The sequence below is a fragment of the Mustela nigripes genome, chromosome 3 (assembly GCF_022355385.1).
Source record: "Mustela nigripes isolate SB6536 chromosome 3, MUSNIG.SB6536, whole genome shotgun sequence".
NCBI lineage: Eukaryota > Metazoa > Chordata > Mammalia > Carnivora > Mustelidae > Mustela > Mustela nigripes.
In genome coordinates this window covers 131530590-131554345 of record NC_081559.1, presented here as the reverse complement: position 1 = coordinate 131554345, position 23756 = coordinate 131530590, and the positions used below count along the sequence as shown (strand labels likewise).

Here is a 23756-nt window from a genome sequence, read left to right as displayed (position 1 = left end):
AGTAAGCTGAAGTTCAAATCCCATGAACATTTACTCTTCAATATCCAGAATTAGAACAAGATAATATGACAATTTGGATTAAGAGATCAACTAATCAACTATAAATCATGTTTGAACAGCTTACTTCAAAATATTTTCTTGCCAAAATGAATTGAGAGAATTAATGAATACTGAACAGCAACTGCAATGTTAAAAAAAAAAAAAAGAAGTTACTGCATCTCCCCAAAACCCCTACAGATCAGTTTTTCATTTTGATTTTCTACTGAAAATTAAGGACAAAACACTCATTATTGTTCATCTTGAAAACAAGTGTGCCAGGATAACAGGAAAAAAGTTTAGTCCTTTAGGAAAATAATTTAATAACAGTGTCAAATCATCTGTATTTTAGGTCTATCCTATTTTTATAAATTTGATGATAAAGACTTTTCATTTCCTTTGTGAAATGTTAATAGTTATGACCATACACAGTAATTACAGTAAATGTCGAACTTTAAATGTGGATTTTTAGAAGCTGAAAAAGGAAAGTAAACCTGAAATGATTATGTCTTCTCAAAACCACAGAAAGATTTGACATTTATAGGAGCGCAAGAACCAAAAACAAAAAAAGCCAAGATGCTGTTGTGCAATATTCTTGTGTATGGAAAATATTTAGATTTTATGAAATTCTCAGACATGTTCCTTCCTTTAAAAATGCATACACCCTTTCCCACAGACATGTTCTATAAGACATCTGACAAATAATTCATTCTCAGAACCAATGTGTTCTGCCATCCTTCAAAGGGCTAGTAAAAGCTACAATATAGAGGCAGAATTAAACCAAATGAAGAGGGGCGCCTGGGTGGCTCAGTGGGTTAAAGCCTCTGCCTTTGGCTCGGGTCATGATCTCAGGGTCCTCAGATCAAGCCCCACATCGGGCTCTCTGCTCAGCAGGGAGCCTGCTTCCCCCTCTCTCTCTGCCTGCTTGTGATCTCTTTCTCTCTGTCAAATGAATAAATAAAATCTTAAAAAAAAAAACAAATGAAGAAAAATGATCTTTTCTAAAATTCTTATGTATAATTCTGAGAACTGTGAAAGAAACAAAGCAAATATAAAACAAAAACAACAAAAAGAAGGATCAAGTATGGATGTCCCAAAAGCAGAAGACAAATCATGATTATCTCTTAAAAACCATTTTCTGTACCCCAACTTCTTCTATAGGTGAGATTTCTACCTTTTTTGAGTTTGGCTCCCAAATGCCTTATGGCAAGCTCCTGTTCAGAGTAGCACTGCACAAGAGTTTTCTAGCTCTCTTATTTCTTAAATGATATTATCAAGGGCAGCCACTTTGGGGGGTACAACTTAGATAAATACGAAGGGCTTTTTAAGCTTGCTAACCATTTCAAAGAAAATTCTAAATTAAACATAACGCACCTCTGAAGTCCTTTCTATCACACAGTTAATGAAACATCAAAATCTGAGTTCATGTTAAGTTAGCCATTGCCCTATGAAAGATGATATTCCTAGGATGATTGTTACTAATTCTCCAACACCTTTTCAGTTTAGAGAATAGCCCAGAAAGATAAAAATATACTCTCTTGTCAATGGGACCCAGGGAGGGGGTTAAAGCAGCAATTTAGTTCCCTGAAAACAAAGTCTCTTTCCAAAGTGCATAAGTAGTTAAATAGACAACTGAACCAGGAAATTATTTCCAGAGGCAAGTAATCCATTAAAGGATCTATAGTGGGGAGTAAGGCAGGACTTTTGTAAGGCTACAGACCCAGATGACCATTTCTTTTTTTTTTTTTTTAAAGATTTTATTTATTTATTTGACAGAGAGAGATCACAAGTAGACAGAGAGGCAGGCAGAGAGAGAGAGAGCTCCCCGCCGAGCAGAGAGCCCGATGCAGGACTCGATCCCAGGATCCTGAGATCATGACCTGAGCCGAAGGCAGGGGCTCAACCCACTGAGCCACCCAGGCGCCCCCCAGATGACCATTTCATTAGCTGTTTTAGACTCTGTTCCTATTTTGGCATTTTAAAAGCTGGACCTTCCTAAAAGTGATTATTTAATAACATTAAATCCATGTATTTAATGCAGTACTGACTGTAGCATCTTATTGATGTATATTATCAATTAACATCTAGTGTCAATTAATTAAAATTAAAATAGGAATGAGTAACAACTGCTTTTTGCTATGCTGTGAATAGGAAACAGTCTTGCTCCAGTCTACAAAGGTTCCTGGTCTACCCTCACATCTGTGGAGCTGTGGCAAACCAGCCAGCTTGCATGATGAGTCATCTCCTTTGGAATCTTAATCAAGGTCCTCCTCTATGAGGTCAGAGTTCCTCCCCAACACTCCTTGAACAACGCATTCCATTCTATACTCACACTGAAATTTGAAAAATTAAACTGGATATCTTTGGTCAAATCCTCAATCTCATTTTGCTATCCTTATATTGCAGATTTTTATAAATATGTTCATCTTGGTCATTAGATTATAATCAGTCTGGTAAGCAAAGGGGCTACCTTTAATACTTTCAAGTCTTATGAACCTATAAATTTGCATTTGCTGCATACTCATTTTGATATGTATGTGGCACTCAGAATCAAGAAGGTACAATTAGATTAATATAAACAACAGATATTGAACTTGAAATATTCCAATATTCCTTAAATAATATTCTTCTACTCCAAAAGCTACCAAATACTTGATGACAATATGTTGTCTACTAAGAAGCCACAGAGATTACAGTCTTTAAATTTCATCACACATAATACAAATGCTATGCTGTGTACATATCTAAAGATACACATTCTCCTTAGGCTACTATTATGAAAGAAAACAAATGGATTATTATTTTTTTAAGATTTTATTTATTTATTTGACAGACAGAAATCACAAATAGAGAGGCAGGCAGAGAGTGAGAGAGGGAAGCAGGCTCCCTGCTGAGCAGAGAGCCTGATGCAGGGCTCGATCCCAGGACCCTGGGATCATGACCTGAGCCGAAGGCAGAGGCTTTAACCCACTGAGCCACCCAGGCGCCCCAAATGGATTATCTTAAAACAAGACTGTCAGTTATATTGATCCTTTCAATGAATCTCAATGCTTCTTATAATTCTTTCCAATTCTGAGGCCATTCTGCTAATTCAAAGGGAAATGAAAATGTGTATAGAAGAGAAAAAAATGAGGCCTTTACTCTGCCTGCTACAGTGCTAAGTTGTGATAAGTTCTTTTATGTTATCTTCTAAAATTCTCAAGACAGGTTTTTTTTTTTTTTTTTTAAGATTTTATTTCTCTGACAGAGAGAGACAGAGCACCAACAGGGGGAGAGGCAGAGGGAGAGGGGGAAGGAGAAGCAGGCTCCACACTGAGCAGGGAGCCCAATGCCATGCAGGTTCTATCCCAGGAGCCTGGGATCATGAGCCAAGGCAAAGGCAGACACTTAACCAACTGAGCCACCCAGGTGCCCCTCAACACAAGTATTAATTCTTCTAATATTAAGAAAAAAAAAAACAAGTTCTGTGCATTTGAAAAAAATCATTTGTACAATAACTATGAAGGGCTCTTATATAGCTATTTTCCCAGAGAAAATACTGTGACAGTTTAATGGTTAATAGAAATGTCATTAACAGGGGTGCCTGGGTGGCTCAGTGGGTTAAGCCTCTACTTTCGGTTCAGCTCATGATCCCAGGGTCCTGGGATCGAGCCCCGCATTGGGCTCTCTGCTCAGCGGGAAGCCCGCTTCCTCCTCTCTCTCTGCCTGCCTCTCTGCCTACTTGTGATCAAATAAATCAATAAAATATTTTTTAAAGAAATGTCATTAACATAAATTTGAAGGGAGAAAGAAGAAACAAGTATCTCGAATAGCTCTGGCTTTCAAACAAATACAAATATGAGAGGCAAAGAAACACCCAAACTGAAATATACAAGTTCTTGAATCTACTCTCATTCATATGGTCTTTAAGATTTAAGTTACAAGGGACAGGTTGGCTCAGTTGGTGGAGCGTATGACTCTTGATCTTGGGGTAGTAAGTTTAAGCCCCACACGGTATAGAGATTACCTAAAAATTAAATCTTTTTTTAAAAGAAAAGATTTAAGTTATGCTTTAAAAATTTTTTTTAATTTTTTTATTATTTATTTGACAGATCACAAGTAGGCAGAGAGGCAGGCAGAGAGAGAGGAGGAAGCGGGCTCCCCGATGAGCAGAGAGCCTGATGCGGGGCTCGATCCCAGGCCCCTGGGATCATGACCTGAGCCAAAGGCAGAGGCTTTAACCCACTGAGCCACCCAGGCGCCCCTAAAAAAATTTTTTTATTACATAATTTCCATCTATAATTTGTCAAAAATCAATACAAAGGGCTATAATATAGCACCATACTCAAAAGAAAAAGTCTGTCCAATTTTCCTAATCATGTAGGCCGTATCACTAACCCTGTAACCATGGCCATCGGCACTACACCACCTTTGCAACTCCCTCCCTCTAGAGCACCATTCAAATCCAGCTGGGTTTCCTCTGTTTCTTTCTTATTGTGTTCAAGTTCAGATTACCTTTACTTACAGTACTTCCAGGTACCTTTTCAAAGACCCTTTAGCCAATTATTTTCAACATCACAGGCCAAATCCATTATTCAGATCCATTATGCCAATTCAGTTACTATTATCACAATCCCCATTAATAGCTACCCCATGTCATATCCTCTACAAACATGACATTTTTGTTAAAAGTCCTTTAGAGACTTCTCTTTCTGGGAGGATGGAGCAGACTAGTTTTCCCTATTCTTCCTCTAACTAAAACTAAAACCCCTAGACATTATACATAAAACAAATGTAGATGACTGAAAGCTTGGGAAGAAAGAATGAATGGGACTTTGGGATTCAAAAAAACAATGTAGGAGTGAGTGCCCCAATTTTTTCTTTTGCTTCATATATCCCAGACTGGTTGCTGGAGTAATGGGTGACCCAGAAATGTCAGCAGATGCAGGGGAAAAAAGCCCAACAAAAGCCTGCTCTCCCAGCCAAAGGACCAAGAAAAGGGTAGGCTCCCAAGAGAAAGAAAGCTATATAAAAGCTATAAAGCTATATATATAAAAGCATATATATATAGCTATATAAAAGCTATATAAAAATAACTGCTCTAGGAGCACCTGGGTCACTCAGTTAAGTGTCTGCCTTTGGCTCAGGTCATGATCCCAGGGTTCTAGACTTGAGCCCTGCATCAGGTTCCCTACTCAGAAGGGAGTCTGCTTCTCCCTCTTCCTCCCACTTGTGTTCTTTCTCTAATAAATTAATAAAACCTTTTAAAATAATAGTAACAGAGGCACCTGGGTGGCTCAGTGGGTTAAAGCCTCTGCCTTCCGCTCAGGTCATGATCCCAGGGTCCTGGGATCGAGCCCTGCATAGGGCTCTCTGCTCAGCAGGGAGCCTGCTTCCTCCTCTCTCTCTCTGCCTGCCTCTTTGCCTATTTGTGATCTCTCTCTGTCAAATAAATAAATAAAATCTTTGAAAATTAAAAAAATAATAATAATAAAAAATTAAAAAATAGTAATAAAATAACTGCTCTACTCCAAACATCACAGAAAGCACTGTGGTCCCACCTTATCATGCAACAAAGGCTAACTCCCATCCTTACTAGGCTGTAAAAGCGGTACCTCATACTCTGCAGGATGCTGTCACAGAAAGTAGGGAGAAGGAATGTCACAAGGGCATCCTCCCCTCATAGTATAGTGGAGATAATGTGGGGAGCCTCAAATTATACCCCATTCAGCAATAATGAGGCACTCACATCTGCCTGCTGGGATGGTGTCACAAGAGGCCTTGTGGAGAGCTGGAGCTCCCAACAACACCCTCAGGGGTGAATGGAGGCATAATGGGGAACCTGGATTTCTACTCCCACCTGGCAGAAGTAAGGTGGTACCTACTCTTTCCCAGCCAGAGTGCTATTAGTGAAAAACAGCTGTAGAACAGGTTTAGATCTAGAAAATATCTAGGTTTCAATCAAAAATCACTCTTTGTATATACAAAGAAACCTAAAGAACATAAAATGAATGAAAAAGACAACAGATGGCAACTCTGAGAAGATAAAGATGTTAAACTATGACATAAAGAAGCTATGATAAAAAGGTTACAATGAGCACTTATCAGCACTCCTGAAACAAACAGTCTCCTGAAACAAACAGTCTCAGCAAAGCAAAAGAAAATATAAAGGAGAACCAAATAACAATTTTAGAACTAAAAAGTAAAATAACTAAAAACACAGTGGATAGGATCAAAAACAGAATGGTGAAGACAGAGGAAAGCATCAGTGAATCTGGAGACAGAACAAGAAAAAATTAACCAATTTGAAAAGCAAAGAGCAAACAGACTAGGAAAAAATGAACAGTCTCAGTAACCTGTATGACTATAAAAGATCTAATATTTGGTTTATCAGGGTCCCAGAAGAAAAGGAGAAAAGGGGCCAGGCTGAAAAAGTACTTAAAGAAATAATGGGCAGGGACGCCTGGGTGGCTCAGTCGGTTAAGCCGCTGCCTTCAGCTTGGGTCATGATCCCAGAGTCTAGGGATCCAGTCCCACATCGGGCTCCTTGCTCAGCGGGGAGCCTGCTTCTCTCTCTGCCTCTGCCTGCCACTCTGCCTGCTCATGTTCTCTCTCTCTCTCTGACAAATAAATAAATAAAGTCTTAAAAAAAAAAAAAGAAAGAAAGAAAGAAAAAGAAATAATGGGGCAGACAACTTAAAGAAAATATTTACGGAAATAATGACAAAAGACATAAACTGGAAATTCAAGAAACTGAGTGAACCCCAAACAGGATAAACACAAAGAAATAAATGCCAAGAAACACCTTACTCAAAGTTCTGAAAATCAAAGACAAAGGAAAAATTTTTAAAGCAACTAGAAAGAAAGGGTACCCTACCTATAGGGGAAAACCTCTTTGAATGACAAAGGACTTCTCACCTGAACATGAAGGCTTCCAGAAACTGGCACATTTTTCAAGTGCTAAAAGAAAATAACTGTGAACTCATAACCTCATATCCAGCAAATATATCCCTCAAAATTGGGGAAATCAAGGATTCTCAAATGAAAGGGAAAAAAAAAAAAAACTAAAAAACAAAAAAAAGAGCAAGCACACCCAACCTAAAAGAATAGCTGAAGGAGCTCTCTAAACAGAAAGAAAGCAATATAAGTAGAAACCGGATCAGTCAGAAAGAAAAACACAGCAAATGTGGGTAAACAGACTTATTTTCTTCTCTTTCTAAATTATGTTTTCTAAATTATGTTTGATTATTGAAGGAAATATACTGTATGATGTGATTCTAAATGTTTGCACAGGAAACCTAAAATTATAAACATGGGAGGGCACAGGGACATAAAGGAGAAGACCAACTGGTAAAATGACAATACCAGCAGAACATGGTAAGTTAGGTATATACAATGTAATACTTAGATCAACCACCAAAAGAGCTTTACAAGGAGACACACTTAAAAACAGATAAATCAAAAATGGATTCCAAAAAAATGTTTAAGTACTCCACAGAAAAGTATAAAAAAAGGGACCCGAAGAGAAAAAAAGTAGACTTATATTCTAACATAAAAATTACATAAACATAAATGGCTTTTTTTTTTAAAGATTTTATTTATTTATTTGACAGCGAGAGATCACAAGTAGGCAGAGAGGCAGGCAGAGAGAGAGGAAGGGAAGCAGGCTCCCTGCTGAGCAGAGAGCCCGATGTGGGGCTCGATCCCAGGACCCTGAGATCATGACCTGAGCCAAAGGCAGAGGCTTAACCCACTGAGCCACCCAAGCGCCCCCATAAATGGCTTTTATATATACCAATTAAAAGAGAGATTGGAAGAGTGGATTAAAAAATTATGACCCTGATATCTCAGGGTCCTGTGATCGAGTCCCACATTGGGCTCTCTGCTCAGCAGGTAGCCTACTTCCCTCTCTCTCTCTCTCTCTCTCTCTCTGCCTGCCTCTCCATCTACTTGTGATCTCTGTCAAATAAATAAATAAAATCTTAAAAAAAAAAAAATTATGACCCAACAGCATGCTGTCTGCAAGAAACTCGCTTCAAATGTAATGACACAGACAGGGTGAAAGTATACAAACAGAAAAAGAAAATGATCTGAAATAGAGAGGGACATTAAATAACAGTGAAATGATAAGACATAGCATTTCTAATGTGTACTCACCAAACACACTTCAGAATATGCTTTTTTCAAAAACCAAAAACTATTAAAACAGAAAAGAGACACACACACACACCCACAAACACCCCCTTTTCAACAACTGTAAGAACAATGAGGAAGGATAGAAAAAAATTCAACAACGGGATCTATTTGACATTTACAGGGTATGCCATGCATAATATACTTCTTTTTCTCAAGTAACCAGAGAATATAAACAAAAATGGCCCATATCTGGGACCACCGAAATAAAAATTCAACAAATCTAAAACGGAAGTATACAGCATGTGTTCTCTGGCCACAATGGAGTAACAGCAAAATTTCCAAGTATCTGGAAACCGAACAAACTTTAAAATTATTCATAGATCAAAGAAGACATCTCAAGGGAAATTTAAAAGAAAATACAATGAACGGATTTTTAAAAATATACTGAATATACTGAAACTTGTAGGGTGCAGCTAAAGCAATGCTGAAAGGGAGATTTATAGCACTAAAATGGTTTTACAGTAGTCTCCCCTTATCCATGGGGAAATATGTTCCAAGACCTCCATGTAAGCCTGAAACTTTGGAGAGTACTGGATGTTATATATAGTATGTTCTTGCCTATACATGTATATCAATGATAAAATTGAATAAGTTAGACACAGTAAAACAGTAAAAATAACTAATAATAAAACAGAACAATTGTAACAATGTGCTGTAATAAAAGTTACATGAATGTTATCTTGCTCAAAATGTCTTATTGTGAGGCATGTGGGTGGCTCAGTGGGTTAAAGTCTCAGCCTTCGGCTCAGGTCATGATCCCAGGGTCCTGGGATTGAGCTTTCTGCTCAGCAGGGAGCTTGCTTCCCCCACCCCTGCCTGCCTCTCTGCTTACTTGTGATCTCTGTCAAATAAACAAATAAAATACTTTAAAAAAAAATGTCTTACTATACTGTACTTACCCTTATTGTGGTAACAGATGATAAAATGCCTACATGATAAGATGAAGTGAGGTAAATGTAGAATTAATGCAGAATTATGCTGTTACTGACATTCTGACAATATGTCAGAAGGAGGATCATCTGCTTCTAGACCATAGTTGACTGTAGGTAACTGAAATTGTGGAAAGTGAAACTGCAGATACGGGGGGACTACTGTATTAGAAAAAAGGAAAAGCCTCAAATTAATAAAGTAAGCTCCCACTTTAAAAACCTAGAAAAATAAGAGCAAAACAAACTCAAAACAACCAGAAGAAAATAGAAGAAATCAACAAAATTGAAAACAGAAAAATGAAAAGAGATTCTTTGAAAAGATGAATGAACTTTGAAAAGATGAAAAGAACTGACAAGTTAAAAAAAAAGAGAAGGTACAAATTAACTAGTATCAAGAATGAAACCGAGGATACAACTACACACCTTGTAAACATCAACAGGATAAGGAAATGCTATGGATAATACCACACACATAAATCTGACCACTCAAATGAAATGGACCAATTCCCTGAGAGGCACAACCAAGATTTCACCCAAATGAAACTGATAGAACAGTTCTGTAACCTGGAGAAAAACGAATTCATAATTTTAAAATACACCAAAAACAAATCTCCAGGCCCAGATTTCACTGGAGAAAACTACAAAATATAAATCAAAGGAGCACACTTAAACATAAAGCAGAACTATTGTCCCAACAAAACTGAGAAATCAGACAGGCTATGCCAATCCTGTCCTACACGGAAACAGATAATGAAAGAAATCATGCAAAATGGATCAGTTCAAGCCATAAGGCACATTCATGAGGGTTTCTTCCATTATAAGACAGGGATATATAGACATGTTACCAGAACAAATGAAGAATCAGGAAAATATTGAAAGTTTTACACATATGCCTCAAATTCACTGGATGGGGCATACTGAAAGTAACAAAAGGACAGAAAAGAAAGACTCTGGATTGCTGTGAATTCCAGGGATAGTCATGAGGAGAGACTGGCTACTTCAGGACTCCTCAAGAAGTAAATGAACTGGACATTGAAAATTTGTTTACTGGGGCACCTGGGTGGCTCAGTGGGTTAAGCATCTGCCTTCAGCTCAGGTCATGATCCCAGGGTCCTGGAATCGAGTCCCATCTCGGGCTCCCTGCTCAGCAGGGAGCCTGCTTCTTCCTCTGCCCCTCACCCCACTCTAGCTCTCTCTCTCTCTCAAATAAATAAATGAAATATTTTTTAAAAAGAAAAGGTGGGGCCAGCTTGGGGCCACCTGAAAAGCTCAGATGAATCACAACATATCATTAAATTTCCAAAAGGCCGTGAATTTAAATAACCCCTTAAACTAAATTAAGCAATGTGAGGTTCTCTGTGACAGTGGAATATTTGTCCCTTCACCATGTCATTATAATGTGCCTATTTTCTTGTATCACCCTAGGCTCCATGCTATTTTTGTTAATATCACTGAATATATAAAAACACTGATTGAGGATAGCAGAGTAGCTAAATGCCTTTAAAGTTCTCTAGTTGTCTTTATTTTTCTCTTATGACAATGTCCTTTTTTACTTTGATCGTTCACAGAAGTGTGAAAGCGCTTGTCTTAAAAGTTCATGGCATTCCTTTGTAGAAATGAAGTAGCTTCTGTCTTTAACCAGTGATGATTTCAGACAGAAAAAAAGGGGGGCGGGGCATGGAACACCAGTTTACCATCTCCGTGATTTTTTTTCAAACACATAATGCTTTCTTCAGACCCTGTTTAAGATTTGCCAAAAGCAGTGGAAATAGACTGTTTCTCTCAATAAGTTAACATTTTGTTTCTTTTCATTTGTCTTAACCTAACTTGCAATCTGTACTCAAAAGAAAAATAATTTTCCACAGGAAATAAATATTCTTTATGGTAGTTTACTCTTTATACTATTAATGGCCCGTGCTGTACAGAAGGTGGTGTCTGGGAGGGAAAACTTCCCATCATTCCTCCTCATTCTTTTGGTTGGTCTAATAATTGAAGGACAGATTTTAAAAAAGAGTGAGAGAGAACCTGCAGACTGCAGTTCTTACACTGACAGCAAAAGCATGACCCATAAAACAAAAAAATTGCTAAATTGGACATTAGCAAAATTAAAAGCTTTCGCTTTGGGAAAGACTATTAAGTAGATGAACAGACAAGCTTTCACTTGTCCCCATATATGTGGGAGAAAGGTTTACAAACTACGTATCTGACAAGGACTCGTATCTAAAATAAATAAAGAACTCTTGGAGTGAACTCCAATTAGAAAATGGGGATAAGACATGAAGAGAACACTGTATCCAAAAGGATAATAAAGATGGCAGATAAACTCTTGAAAAGATGTTCAACATCATTAGCCATTAAGAAAACACAAATGAAAACCACAATGATATACACAACTTCAAAACTACCAGATTGGCAAGAAAGGAAAAAAGAATGACAACACCAAAGACTAGTGAGGCTGGACCTGGATAAGCCACACATTACTAGTAGGAATGTAATTGTCAGTTTCTTAAAACGTAAACATGCAACTATAGTTGACTGAGATGATCCGCCAATTGCACTTACAGGCATTCATCCCAGAGAAATAAAAATTTATATTCACTCAAAATCTGGTTCACCAATGTTCATAGCAACTTTATTGACTTTTATCAATGTCAAATCCTGCTTGTGGTATTGTACCAATTTTGCTGGATGCTGCCACTGGAAAAAAATTAGGTAAAGAGTACTGGAAAAAAATAGGTAAAGAGTACAGGAAATACAGAAAAGTCTCTGTAAAATTTCTTACAACTATATATGAAGAATCTATTACTATCTCAAGATAAAAAGTTTAAAAAAATAAAATGAACATCTTTAAAAAGAAAGGCTCTTTACCTGCTAATCCTGCAATACCTGGTCTCTGTTCATCTATAGCTATGTCCTCACTTCTACTTGTCATTCAAATCAAATTCCTTCTTTGCTATTGGATTACTTGATTCTTATTTTATCCAGCTAAAACCATTCAAATGAAATTACTCTTGCTAAAGTCAATGACAATCTTCCAACTGCAAAACAAAATTGAAACTTGCTCGTTTTTTTTAATTTACCTACCCTAGTATTTGACACTCATAATTAGTTCTCCCTTCCATGAAACCTTCCTACCTCTGCTGGTTGTCCTTCCTCAGCTTTACTGTCCTCTCCTCTGAGAAGCCTTGCCAAACCTCTCTCATCCCACAGGGACCTTCTGTATTTACTTAACTTTATAGTACTGACTTCCTTTTTAATCTCCTCTAGCACAAGAAATATTCCTAGAAATCAGTGTCTTGTTTTATCTCTGTATCTTTGAGGCCTAATAAGAATGAAGAGTTGAAATATGCTGCACGACTGTTCATTAGACTGAAGCATAGTCAATAATTCGTTCAGACTCTTTCAAATAAATGGAAGCATCTAACTCTTACACAGTCTGTCCTTTGAAACAAAACTCATCTTGACTTAACTTTTAGGAAGCATTCTCCAGTAATTATACCAATTCCCTACTAAGAATCACAAGTTCCTCTGCCCCCCCAAAATAAAAATTACTTACCTAAACACATTTATGATAGTTCCTTTTCGTTTAATATTAAACTCCTGAAGGGCAGGCAATTCTATGATTCATAGAGACTTAAGACAGTTATATATCTCTAGGAACTCTATAAATACTGAGTCTTTAAAATGAACAGAAAATAAGACTGCTTAAGAAAAACAATGGGCTTAGTTACCAGAGATCAAATTACTAAAAGGAAATACTGCAAATATATCACCTTTTAAAATAATAAATACTGCATCCCAGCTGATAGCCTTCCAGACTAACCTTTGTCTTGTTGAACATTCTCCTTCTTCTTTGGCTACCCATCCAACATCAGCAAAAGACACCACTGCATCTTCTCCTAGATGGTTTGGGCTCCATTCTGTTGTAGGGCTGGTAAGCTGTAAGTTATAAGGAAAGTTCTTTGGTACCAAGATGTCAGAATAAAACTTAATCACCTAAAAGAAAATCATCAGCTCTGGTGTTACAACCACATGGACAGTTTCTATATTTACATTGAAGGTCCCCACAAAATGGACCATTAGTTATGTCATACAGTTGCCTAGGAATGTATAACATTCTCTGAATTATAATAAAAATGGGTATTATATAGATCTGCTGTTAAAATGCTGAAAAAATATTTTTTAAAAATCCTTAAATCATGAATTTTTAAATAAAAGTATTAACTGTAAAAAACAAAAAATACTAATTGCACTAAGACAGAATCCCCTAGTTAATCTTAACCACAAAAATGAGAATATTCTGAAATTCTTGAAGTTCTTGAATTTACTTTAAAAAAAAGGAAAGATAATTTAATTAAATTAAATTTGTCTTTTTGTAAGTACAATGCCAATGAATATAATTTTAAAATTAAGTTACCAGATTAATACTTCCTAAAAATAAGTAACAGTAAGCTTTAAATAAATGAGACAATGCAGACTTTGTAAATGAAGAAAAGTTAAAAAGGCCAAAGAGATTTACTTATTAATGCTTTTATCAAAAATGTTCTCAAGGGGCGCCTGGGTGGCTCAGTTGGTTAACCATCTATCTGCCTTTGGCTCAGGTCAAGATCCCGTGGTCTTGGATAGAGCCCTGTTGGCCTCCCTGCTCAGCAGGGAGTCTGTTTTTCCTTCTTCCTCTGCCCCTTCCCCTTGCTTCATGCTGTCTCTCAAATAAATAAACAAACAAAATTAAAAAAAAAAAATTCTGCTGTAACCCATGCTCTGTTTAAATCCTTTAATACTGTCACTGTCAGATCAAACTTTTGGAAGCTACACTTAAATGTAATGCTTTTTCCTCAAAGACAAAATATACCTTGCAAACACATTAATACTGAAAGAGTTAAAAATCAAAATGTCTTTAATATTATGAATAAAATTTTAATTGAACATACTCGCTGCTGGTATGCACTAGCATACCAGCATTCTGAAATAACTACCTAACATTATCAACCTAGTAAAGTAGCATTAGAAAACTGACATTTTAATAACATACTAAAAATATCAAGTATTTAAAATGCCTGGGTGGCTCAGTGGGTTAAGGGCTCTCTGCCTTCAGCTCAGGTCATGATCTCAGGGTCCTGGGATCGAGTCCCGCATCAGGCTCTCTGCTCAGCAGGGAGCCTGCTTCCCCCTCTCTCTCTCTGCCTGCCTCTTTGCCTACCTGTGATCTCTGTCTATCAAATAAAATCTTTTTTATAAAATGCCTTAAATTATGGCTTTTGGGGAGGACAAGATACAGGCAACAGGAAAAGGGTAAGCTTTAAAAGGGTAAATATTCAAGAATCTAATCCTGGGCAAAAAACAAACAAAAAATAATAATGATAATGAATTAAGATGAAAAGCCTTTCAAAATACAAATGTTTTAAAGCATGTAGTGGAATAACTGTGGCCATAAGAAAGGGGAAAAAAAAGGAGTAAACTCCTCAGGAAGTACACTGTCAAAAGATATGATCAAAGAAAAATCAGTAAGATTTTTCTACTTTTCCCCCTTATATTTTAGAAATTCATCCAAATAAGTCAATAAACACACAGATATTCAGTCAATCTTATATAACTGAAATTAACGGGGCATCACATCTCCTCTCAAGACACAGAGAAATCCGGTAAGATTATTTCCATCTGTTACTGAAAACACAATAATGTATTAATATTCCCATAACATTGTAATAGGGAGAGTCCCAAGTGGGTTACATGGAGATCCCTGAACAAAAAGGGCCCCCAGTCCCATGGAAGTTCCTAGAACATACAGTATTTAATGGGCTGTTTGTAAAAGTGAAAGATCAAAAAAGTAAAACGTGAATGGTACCTTCCTAAGGTGCTAGACTTTATGAAGATCAATCTGATTGTAACTATTCTAAAAAATCTTATTGCAATACAGTTCTAGTTTGTAGGAAGTGAGGTATATTAAAACAAAGCTAAGTTTTGACCCTTCTTCCTTTCCCACAAAAGTTACAAAAATTGAAATTTTCTTCCTAGATATTTCTGCTTACAAATGGAAGCAAAATGGTACTTTTATAAAAATACTTAAAAATAGAAAAGTTAACCTATTTTGTGACAGCTTTTCAGAGTATTTATAACACAATTAAGGATTAAACAATGCAGCTCAATTTTACATATGTAGTTGCTTTCTGCATAAACTTTAAAAAAAAAAAAACCACAAACCAAAACTTTCCATGGATTTAGTAACATGTAACATGTGCTCAATGAGATGAAAATGTTGATGATACTGTTGATCATATCTGTATCATTTCTAATGGACATCCTACCCCACAAAACAAGGTCATCTTAGTATTTAAGTCATTTATCTACATTAAACAATGATTTATGCCTTTAAAAAAAAGTCTAACAAAGTCTCTGAGGAAACCAAACTCAATGAAAAGACAAGATAAAAGTGAAAAATAACAACACTAATCTTTTTTTAAAAAGGCATTTCAGTTGCTGCTGAAACGTACACTGAATAACAAGCATGGAATGGGAAGGACAATTCACTCAGTAAAATACTAGTTAAGGAGACACCAGTGCAGGCAAGGGGGCTGATGGCATGGAATTATTGGAAGGATGATTTAGATGCCAGTACTGACATGCATGGATGACCTAAGGGAAGTTTGAAAAAGACAAAACCAACTTACTAAAAATTCCAGCAAGGTCCTGTCTTACCATAGCTACTGTTAGTAGGGGGGAAAAAAAACAATGAAGAGAACAGACAAAAAAATTTCTTCAAAGTCAAGGGCATTATAAAATTTAAAAGTAAAATTAGCAAATATTGATTTGTAAGTATCCAAAGTCCTTTCAGAAAGTATGAAAACCATTTCATCCAGAGCAATAATCCAGTCGTTGCATTGTATTTTTACTGATTTTAAGAAATTTAATTCAACATCTGATATAATTTAAATTATCCAAAATTCAATTATATTTCAAGAATTTTACTACAATAACTTTACACAGTTTTATATATTCTGATAATGTAAAACTAACTGATTAATAGAACTCAAAGAAAAATACAAAGCTTGTATAAAAGCTGAAATACCTAGAATAAAATATTAGGAGAGCTAACTTTGTCCTAATGTGACTTTTCATAAAATAAACAATTAGGAACCATGATTCTATCAGTTTCTTGCCAATAAGTGTGTTTATAGTAATCAGACTTAGTCTATTTTACTGGCATTTGTTTATAGCCCAATGCAAATTATGTGTTCTTAAAAGGAGCACAGCAAAATAATAATCTACAGCTTTTACTTACAGTTTATTAATTCTTTTTCTACCAATTCCTGCCATAATAAAAACAACTGAAAGCGAAATTTCCATATTTTAATACAGTGACATACAATAAGCCAAGCAGATACCTGTGTAAACAACACTAAATCCAGTATTCTCATGCTTTGCTGTAGTATGGTCCCTTTTTAAAAACTGAGGATTTAGGGGCACCTGGATAGCCTGATTTCAGCTCAGGTCATCATCTCTGGGTAGTGAAATCAAGCCCTGCACTGGGCTCTGCTGAGTGTGGAGCCTGTCTGAGATTTCCCTCTCCCACTGCCACCCCCCAGGCTGTACTCCATGCACATGCTCTCTCTTTTCCTCTCTCAAAAAAATAAATAAAATAGGGCCCCTGGGTAGCTCAGTGGGTTAAGCCGCTGCCTTGGGATCAAGTCCCGCATCGGGCTCTCTGCTCAGCAGGGAGCCTGCTTCCTCCTCTCTCTCTGCCTGCCTCTCTGCCTACTTGTGATCTCTGGCAAACGAACAAACAAACAAATAAATAAAATCTTTAAAATACTGATCTTGAATTTGAAAAGACTCAGTAGGGGCGCCTGGGTGGATCAGAGGGTTAAGCCTCTGCCTTGGCTCAAGTCATGGTCTCAGGGTCCTGGGATCAAGCCCCACATCCAGCTCTCTGCTCAGTGGGGAGCCTGCTTCCCCCCCCTTCTCTGTTTACTTGTGATTTCTCTGTCAAATAAATAAATAAATTTTTTTAAAAAAGAAAGAAAGAAAGAAAAGACTCAGTATACTGTAAAACCAACTGGAAATAAAACTCTCACTATAAACAAATGTCTTCTACCTTTCACTACATTCTCAAGTAGGTCACCAGTCTTTCTCTTACATTATCCCTCTCTCCTATGTTTATCCATCTTTATTCAAATGCAGCTCCTGCACTAAACCTAATAGGCTTAATTCTGCTCATACCTTTTTAAGTGACTAGTAACACAAAGAGATCCCTTGGAGAGATCCAAGAAAATGTACTTGGCTCTAGTATTTCAGCTCACTGTCAAGGCAGATTTGGGTTTTTACTAAAAAATTCTAGATTACCTTCTATATACCTCTAGCTACATGAACACAAAAGACTATGCTTAAGCTCTCCTGCAACTAGGTTAAGTAGATACATTAACAGATAAAAAGAAAATTTTAATGAACTGAGCAATCCAAAAAAAGTTAATAAGCCCTAGTTAACAACCGTAGTTTATTTTGAAGGAAGCTAGCAAATGAAGCAATAAGCATTTTGTGTCTAATTGAGTTGAATTCTCAGAAATTGTGCTTGGGAGTTACCACCACAGATTTCTTCATTTTCATTATTTTTTCAAAAGCCTATAGTTTGATAAAAATATTACTTCTTGGAAAGTTCCAATCTGTCACTTTCTAGACTGATGTACAAAGGTTTTGCCAGTCAATTTGCAAGCAGGATTATGAGCACAATAATGAACAATCTCGTTAGTCAACCTGAACAAATGCTAATTTCTACTGCTTACTTAGGAACAGATTTTTACCTCCGTCTACCAGGAGAATTGATTTATGAGTAAATCAATAATATCAAATAAACTTGCAGAAGCACTTCTGAGCTTCTGAATTATGAGTTAAATATATCTTCCACATTTCATATGCTAATCTATTATTTAAAATTGGTATAGCTATCTGAACTTTACATTCTTAAATGTTGAACTGAAATATTCTGCAATATTACTGTTGTAGAGAATTAGTGAAAAACAGGAACATGTCTAACACTATTACAACAATAAGGAACAAAGCCCAATCCAGAAAATAACAGTTTATCTCCAAGCAAAGAACAGAGTTGCTCCTATCTGGTGCTATAAGAGAATTCTAAGACCTGTGCATTTAAAAGTATTCCCAAATCAGGGTTGCACTATCCTCTCATTCAGAGAACAATTACTTCTTTGTCTTGACACTGTCCTTTCCAAAAGCAATGGTTCCTACAATTAATACTAAGCTTTAAACCAAGCATGGAGAAAGCAACTTAAAAGGCATCCACAGAGATATTGAAAAATAAACTAAGAGAACAGAATGGGTGTCCAAGGGAGAAGGTATGACAAAGAAAACAATGGTAGTATCTGAAGCTTCTTAAGTAACATAAGGCCACGTTTGAGGTCACCTGGGAATTAACAACTCCTTGGCTTATTATATGCTTTTACAAAATGTATTCTGCGTATTCTTAAGAAGGATAAGTGTCTTAAGAACTTTAAAAAGCTTGAATAATCACTTCACAGAGGAAGTAAAATTAGAAAGACTTTACCATGATTTTACTGTCTTTTACTGACAGTAGCATCAACAGAGGGAAAGGTTCAAAATTACTTTTAAAATTGTCTTGCCTATTTGTATTTCTAATGTACTTATTAATATAAAATTTCAAAATATATAGAGTACCTGAAACTGAACTCTTGGGCACTGGATCAGAGATAAGTTAGTACCAATTTTCCTTACGATACTTCGAGATGAACCATATGGCTTCCCAGACCAAAGTACCTGAGGAAGTAGGAAAAACCAAAAGTTTAATTACAAGAGTTATAAAGGTTTGTAGTTTGTTCCTACAAAACACTGGACAATTAATTGCACAACATGTTGACACATTAAATAAGGGATCAGAATGCTCTATGTGTTACGGGAAATGAGCTAATATTTCTCAATTAGAAGTTTAAGGATATATATAGCTGGTTATGATTAACACAAAGTTTAATGTAAGGCATTAAATAAAAAACACAGAAGAATAACTAGTAACTGTAAAATAATACATCTGAAATAAATAAATGCATTTTCATTAGGTTTTCGTATTATTATTCTGTAAAGGAAACACAATTTCTCTCTCTTCTGCTGTATTTTTAGTTTTAGAATTCACGCACAATTTTTTTTAAACTGTGAGCTACTTTTGTTATAATGGACTTTTCAAAAGAAACCCAAATCAGTACAAAGTTCAGAATCTGAAGTTGTACTATTCAGGGTACTTTGCTTTTGTTTGCTACATAAGAATGTCTGGTCAAGGTTAAGTGTAGGCCAAAATCCAGTCGCACTGCATCTTTTTGTGAGGCCTTGTCCCAAGGTAAAGGTATCTTTTCCTAATTTATACAAAGGCTGAATGAGCTTACAGTGACCCTAACTAGCAGAATTCCTCAGATGAAATCATAATACACAGAGAACATTATGCAAAAACAAACTCCCAAAGCAAAAGGCAAACAAACAAACAAAAAAAACCACACATGTAGAATGTTAAATCATTATAAAGTACCTTGAAACTTCTCCCCAAGTACATGATTTTTCCTTAAAGAGAAAAACTATCCATCTGTTTTGAGTGCTACACTTGAAAGCCTGGACCGAAAGGCAGAGAGGTGGTATGCTATTAAAAGCAATTTTAAAAGAAAAGAATAAGAATGATATGACCACTTAATTCATTAAATTTTACATTCAATTATATTCTAAAACTAAATAAGTAATACCAAATCAGCGGCATGTATTCTGAGCAATAGACATTGACCCTTTTTAGTCATGCCATGGCCGTTCTAATTTAAAGAATGGAATTACCGTAATATATGCAGTATGAACAAGGGATAGATGTTATTGTAAACAGCAGTGGCTCCAACACATAATCCAAATTAGACTTTTAAACCATTCTAAAAGCATGCACAACTTGTAAAATGGGCATAGAAGTAATCTGACTTCTTAGATTTTCACAACTCAACCCAATTAGATAGAACAGTAGGGCTCAAAGTGAAGATCATGGGGATGTGTATATAATAGTTCTGGTATATGCCTCAGCTTTTACCTAACTCATCATTAATATGTTCAAAGTTTCACTATTACCCAAGAGAGTCCAGAAAGTACTATACCCTACACTGGCTACTATAACCAATAAAAACTGAACTCTTGCTTAGGAAATATAAATTAAAAAGATGGTAAAGAGTGGGAAATAGGACACTAGAAAGAAGACATCGATTTTGAAATATGAATATTAAACAAAGAATGTTAAGAGGCAGAGCTACTGTGAAGATTAGAAGAGAATTACCTGTAATTAGGAATGCAAATCATTAACACCAATGATTGATCAAACAACTAATAATAATAACACATAAGGACCGAGAAGAAAAACATCGGAGTAGACAAAAATGGGAAGCATCACAGTTTTACAAATTCAACATAAGAGGCCAAGGATAAAATAAGAATATGGGCAAGTAATTCTAAGACAGTATTTAAGCAAACTCTACCTTATACATGTTCATAGGTCTTAATCTTTTAAAAAGAAACCCACAGGGCAATAGCATCCTATACCATCCCTTCTCTTCCTGAATCTTCTATTTAGTCACAAGTCAAAATTCTCCTATGATGTAGGTGTAGTGGAACACTATGCATCACAATGTGACAATTACAGAGTCTAAAGTGAATCTCCCATCCCTTCAGTATGCAAAGATCTTAACTGGAGATGAAGAGGGCAAGAAACTCACAATGAAAAATTTGGAAAGGATTTGCCAAGGTCAGGAACTAATGTTTCTGCCAACTTTTAGCATTCCTTGCTATGCATGCTTCAGGGCTAAGTTTCAACTATTATCGTCCCATCTGCTGAATATCAGAAGGAAAAGAGTACCAGGTGACTTCTATAAGAAAAGGTGGCCAAAGATTCAACATTTACTTTTAAGGACAAAGTAGACTATTTAGGCTTCTTATACAAAATTCTAAAGGAAGTAAAAACAGATTGCTTTATGTGATTTTTTTCAAAGTATATACAGCAGACTAACAATGTTTTCCTGTTATTTATGAACTGAATAGCACTTAGCACCAAGAAATATGAAGGGTCTATGTAAGCTAATGATGAGAATATTTAGAAAGAAGAGTCATAAACTTTACTTGACTTTAGGAAAAAGTAATGGTAAAGAGCTCCTAACTTTCAGGAACCCAAAACTAGGTCCTACTTCATTTTTTCTATTCAGCCATCATGGAGTGGGAGAAATTGTAAATGGCTGTGAAGAAATAATGAACAGATGGTACTGAAAAGTCACCATCTGTGCACTGGGAGAATGTAAGGCCCAAGTGTATCTCCTACCCTAACTGGTGGCTGAACTGTTGTCTTGTCGGTATACAAGAGAATGAAAGACTTCCTCTAAAGATAAACTGTCATTAATATTTTTTCAGATGTTAGAGAGAAGGGAGAAAACTAGCACTGCTAACCAAATGGATTTCATTAAGAAATAAGAATTCAGTTCCACTAGAAAATAATTAAGTAACTATTATTATTAAACAGAAAAACTCTGCTTTGCTTTATAATGACTACTGACAAATAATCTAATAATGAATGTGTGCATGTGTGTTTGCATGTCTGTGTCTAGTAATGACAGTCCCTAACATTTAGAAACAGTGTTTGAAAGTGATGACAGCAAGGAGGAGGATGACAACAAGAAAGCAATTTGTTCTTTTTTAACATTGTGAAATGCTATTGTAGAAGTGTTGAAGTGTGAGCCTGGAATCTGAAGCTATCATCTGTCTCATCGTGATGACTGTATTCAAGTTTCATGTGGTAATTCATCTGTTATAGACCAGTTTAATCTAAATTACTACTTCAGAGGTACCATTTAGCAGGAAAAAGTACAAATTCAATTCCAAATAAATATATTTTTCTCAAGATTAGCTATTTCATATTAATGCAAGGGTCTTTATTCTGGGGTCAAGTCCCTGAAATTACATGCAAAATTCTGTGTTTATGTGATTATTTTTAGAATAAAGTCCATACCATTAATCAAAATTCCAAGGAGTCTAAGACACAACAAAATACAAATTCTTAACTCCAAGGGAGCCAGGGGAAAATTCAAAGTGTGTGTTGGGGAAAGAGGCTAGAGACAGGAAGATGAAACTCTAACAATTTAAAATCCCCAATTAAAGAAAACACTTTCCACAGTTCGCTTCTTCCTTACTCTAAACTCTTAGCCACACTGACATTCTTCCTCCAAAGCACAAAAGGAAAACAAAGTTACAATTCTTAAGTATTACTGGAAATATATTACTAATACTAATTGGGTATTTGCTCTGACTGTGGATATACCTGTAAAACAAAGTATTGTTTTAATTTAGGCTAAAGAACTAGATATAGTAAATCAATCAGTAACTGCCATTACAGTGCTGATGTGTACAGTACAATACAAAGAGCTAATCATCAACAGTTGTTCTAATGGCAAAAACAAAACTCTAATCTCAAAGCTGCACATTTTCTTTTTAAGCAGATAAAACACGTAAAGAATGAAGGCAGTTTCTACCTGGAATATTTTCAAACACAGTATTAAGTTCATTATCAAACAATGGGAAAATATGTATTTACTACTGAAAGGGAGCAAAGAAGTTTTATTTTCAGATGTCCGAAAGTAAAATCTTCATAGACTATACCTTCTTACACTTGGGCAGCATGCTAAGAAATTTTAGAAACTAAACAATTCCAAAGTATCAAACTGCTTTATGTTAAAAGAAAACTTCTTTCTATATAGATTTTCAGTTAATGGATTAAAGTTGATGATCATATGAGGATGCCTGGGTGGCTCAGTCAGGTAAGCGTCTGCCTTTGGCCCTGATCATGATCTCAGGGTCCTGGAATCGAGTCCCATATCGGGCTCCCTGCTCAGTGGCGAGCCTGCTTCTCCTTCTCCCTCTGCCTGCTGCTACCCTGCTTATGCTCTGTCAAATATATAAAACCTTTGAAAAGGAAAAAAAAAGTGTTACCCCAAAAAAAAAAAAAAAAAGTCTTTTCAGTTCCTAGGGCCTTAATTATGAATACCCTGTAAATATAGGGAGTAAGTTAATGCTGCTACCTGGTTCTTTTTTTGGATGAAAAAAGGCATGAATGAACATGATGAACATGGATGAAAGGCAAAATGAACAAGCTAAATAAACTGTGTTATCTGTTTCTGAAACAAACTTCTGCACTTCGGTCTCAATCAGCATTAGTCACATTCGCCTGACTTGGGGCCAGGATTGGGGGAAATGACAGAGCAAAACCATAGAAAATTAACCATTATTGAATGTAGCTATACTACATACAAGCCTCTGTACTAGGTGTCATTTAATCCACAGTCATTTAATCCACAAGCTAACTCTGCAATAGTTCTTCTTATCTATAATTTGTGCATGCAGAAAGTAACTGGCAGAGACCAATTTCAGACCCAGAGTTGTTTGAATCCAGGATCTATGATCTTTTCACCAAATTATACTTCTTTTTCAATTATTTTATTTTTTTAAAGTAATCTCTATGCCCAATGTGGGGCTCAAATTCAGGACCCTGAGATCAAGAGTTGCATGCTTTTCTGGCTTAGCCAGCTAGGTACCCCT

General features: G+C 36.1%; 1 protein-coding gene across 3 annotated transcripts in view; it reads right to left on the bottom strand.

Moving 5' to 3' along the window:
* The window catches only part of MTFR1 (mitochondrial fission regulator 1), a 53275-nt gene that overhangs the window by 8897 nt on the left and 20622 nt on the right, over window positions 1-23756 (bottom strand). For 2 of the 3 annotated variants that reach the window (XM_059394655.1, XM_059394656.1), the window contains 2 exons: window positions 18828-18926; window positions 12964-13079 (listed from right to left, as the gene is read on the bottom strand). In XM_059394655.1, the coding sequence (XP_059250638.1) occupies window positions 12964-13079; window positions 18828-18926 (215 nt within the window). Of the gene's footprint in view, window positions 1-12963; window positions 13080-18827; window positions 18927-19683; window positions 19792-23756 lie in introns of all 3 variants that reach the window. The other variant, XM_059394657.1, reaches the window with a different exon arrangement.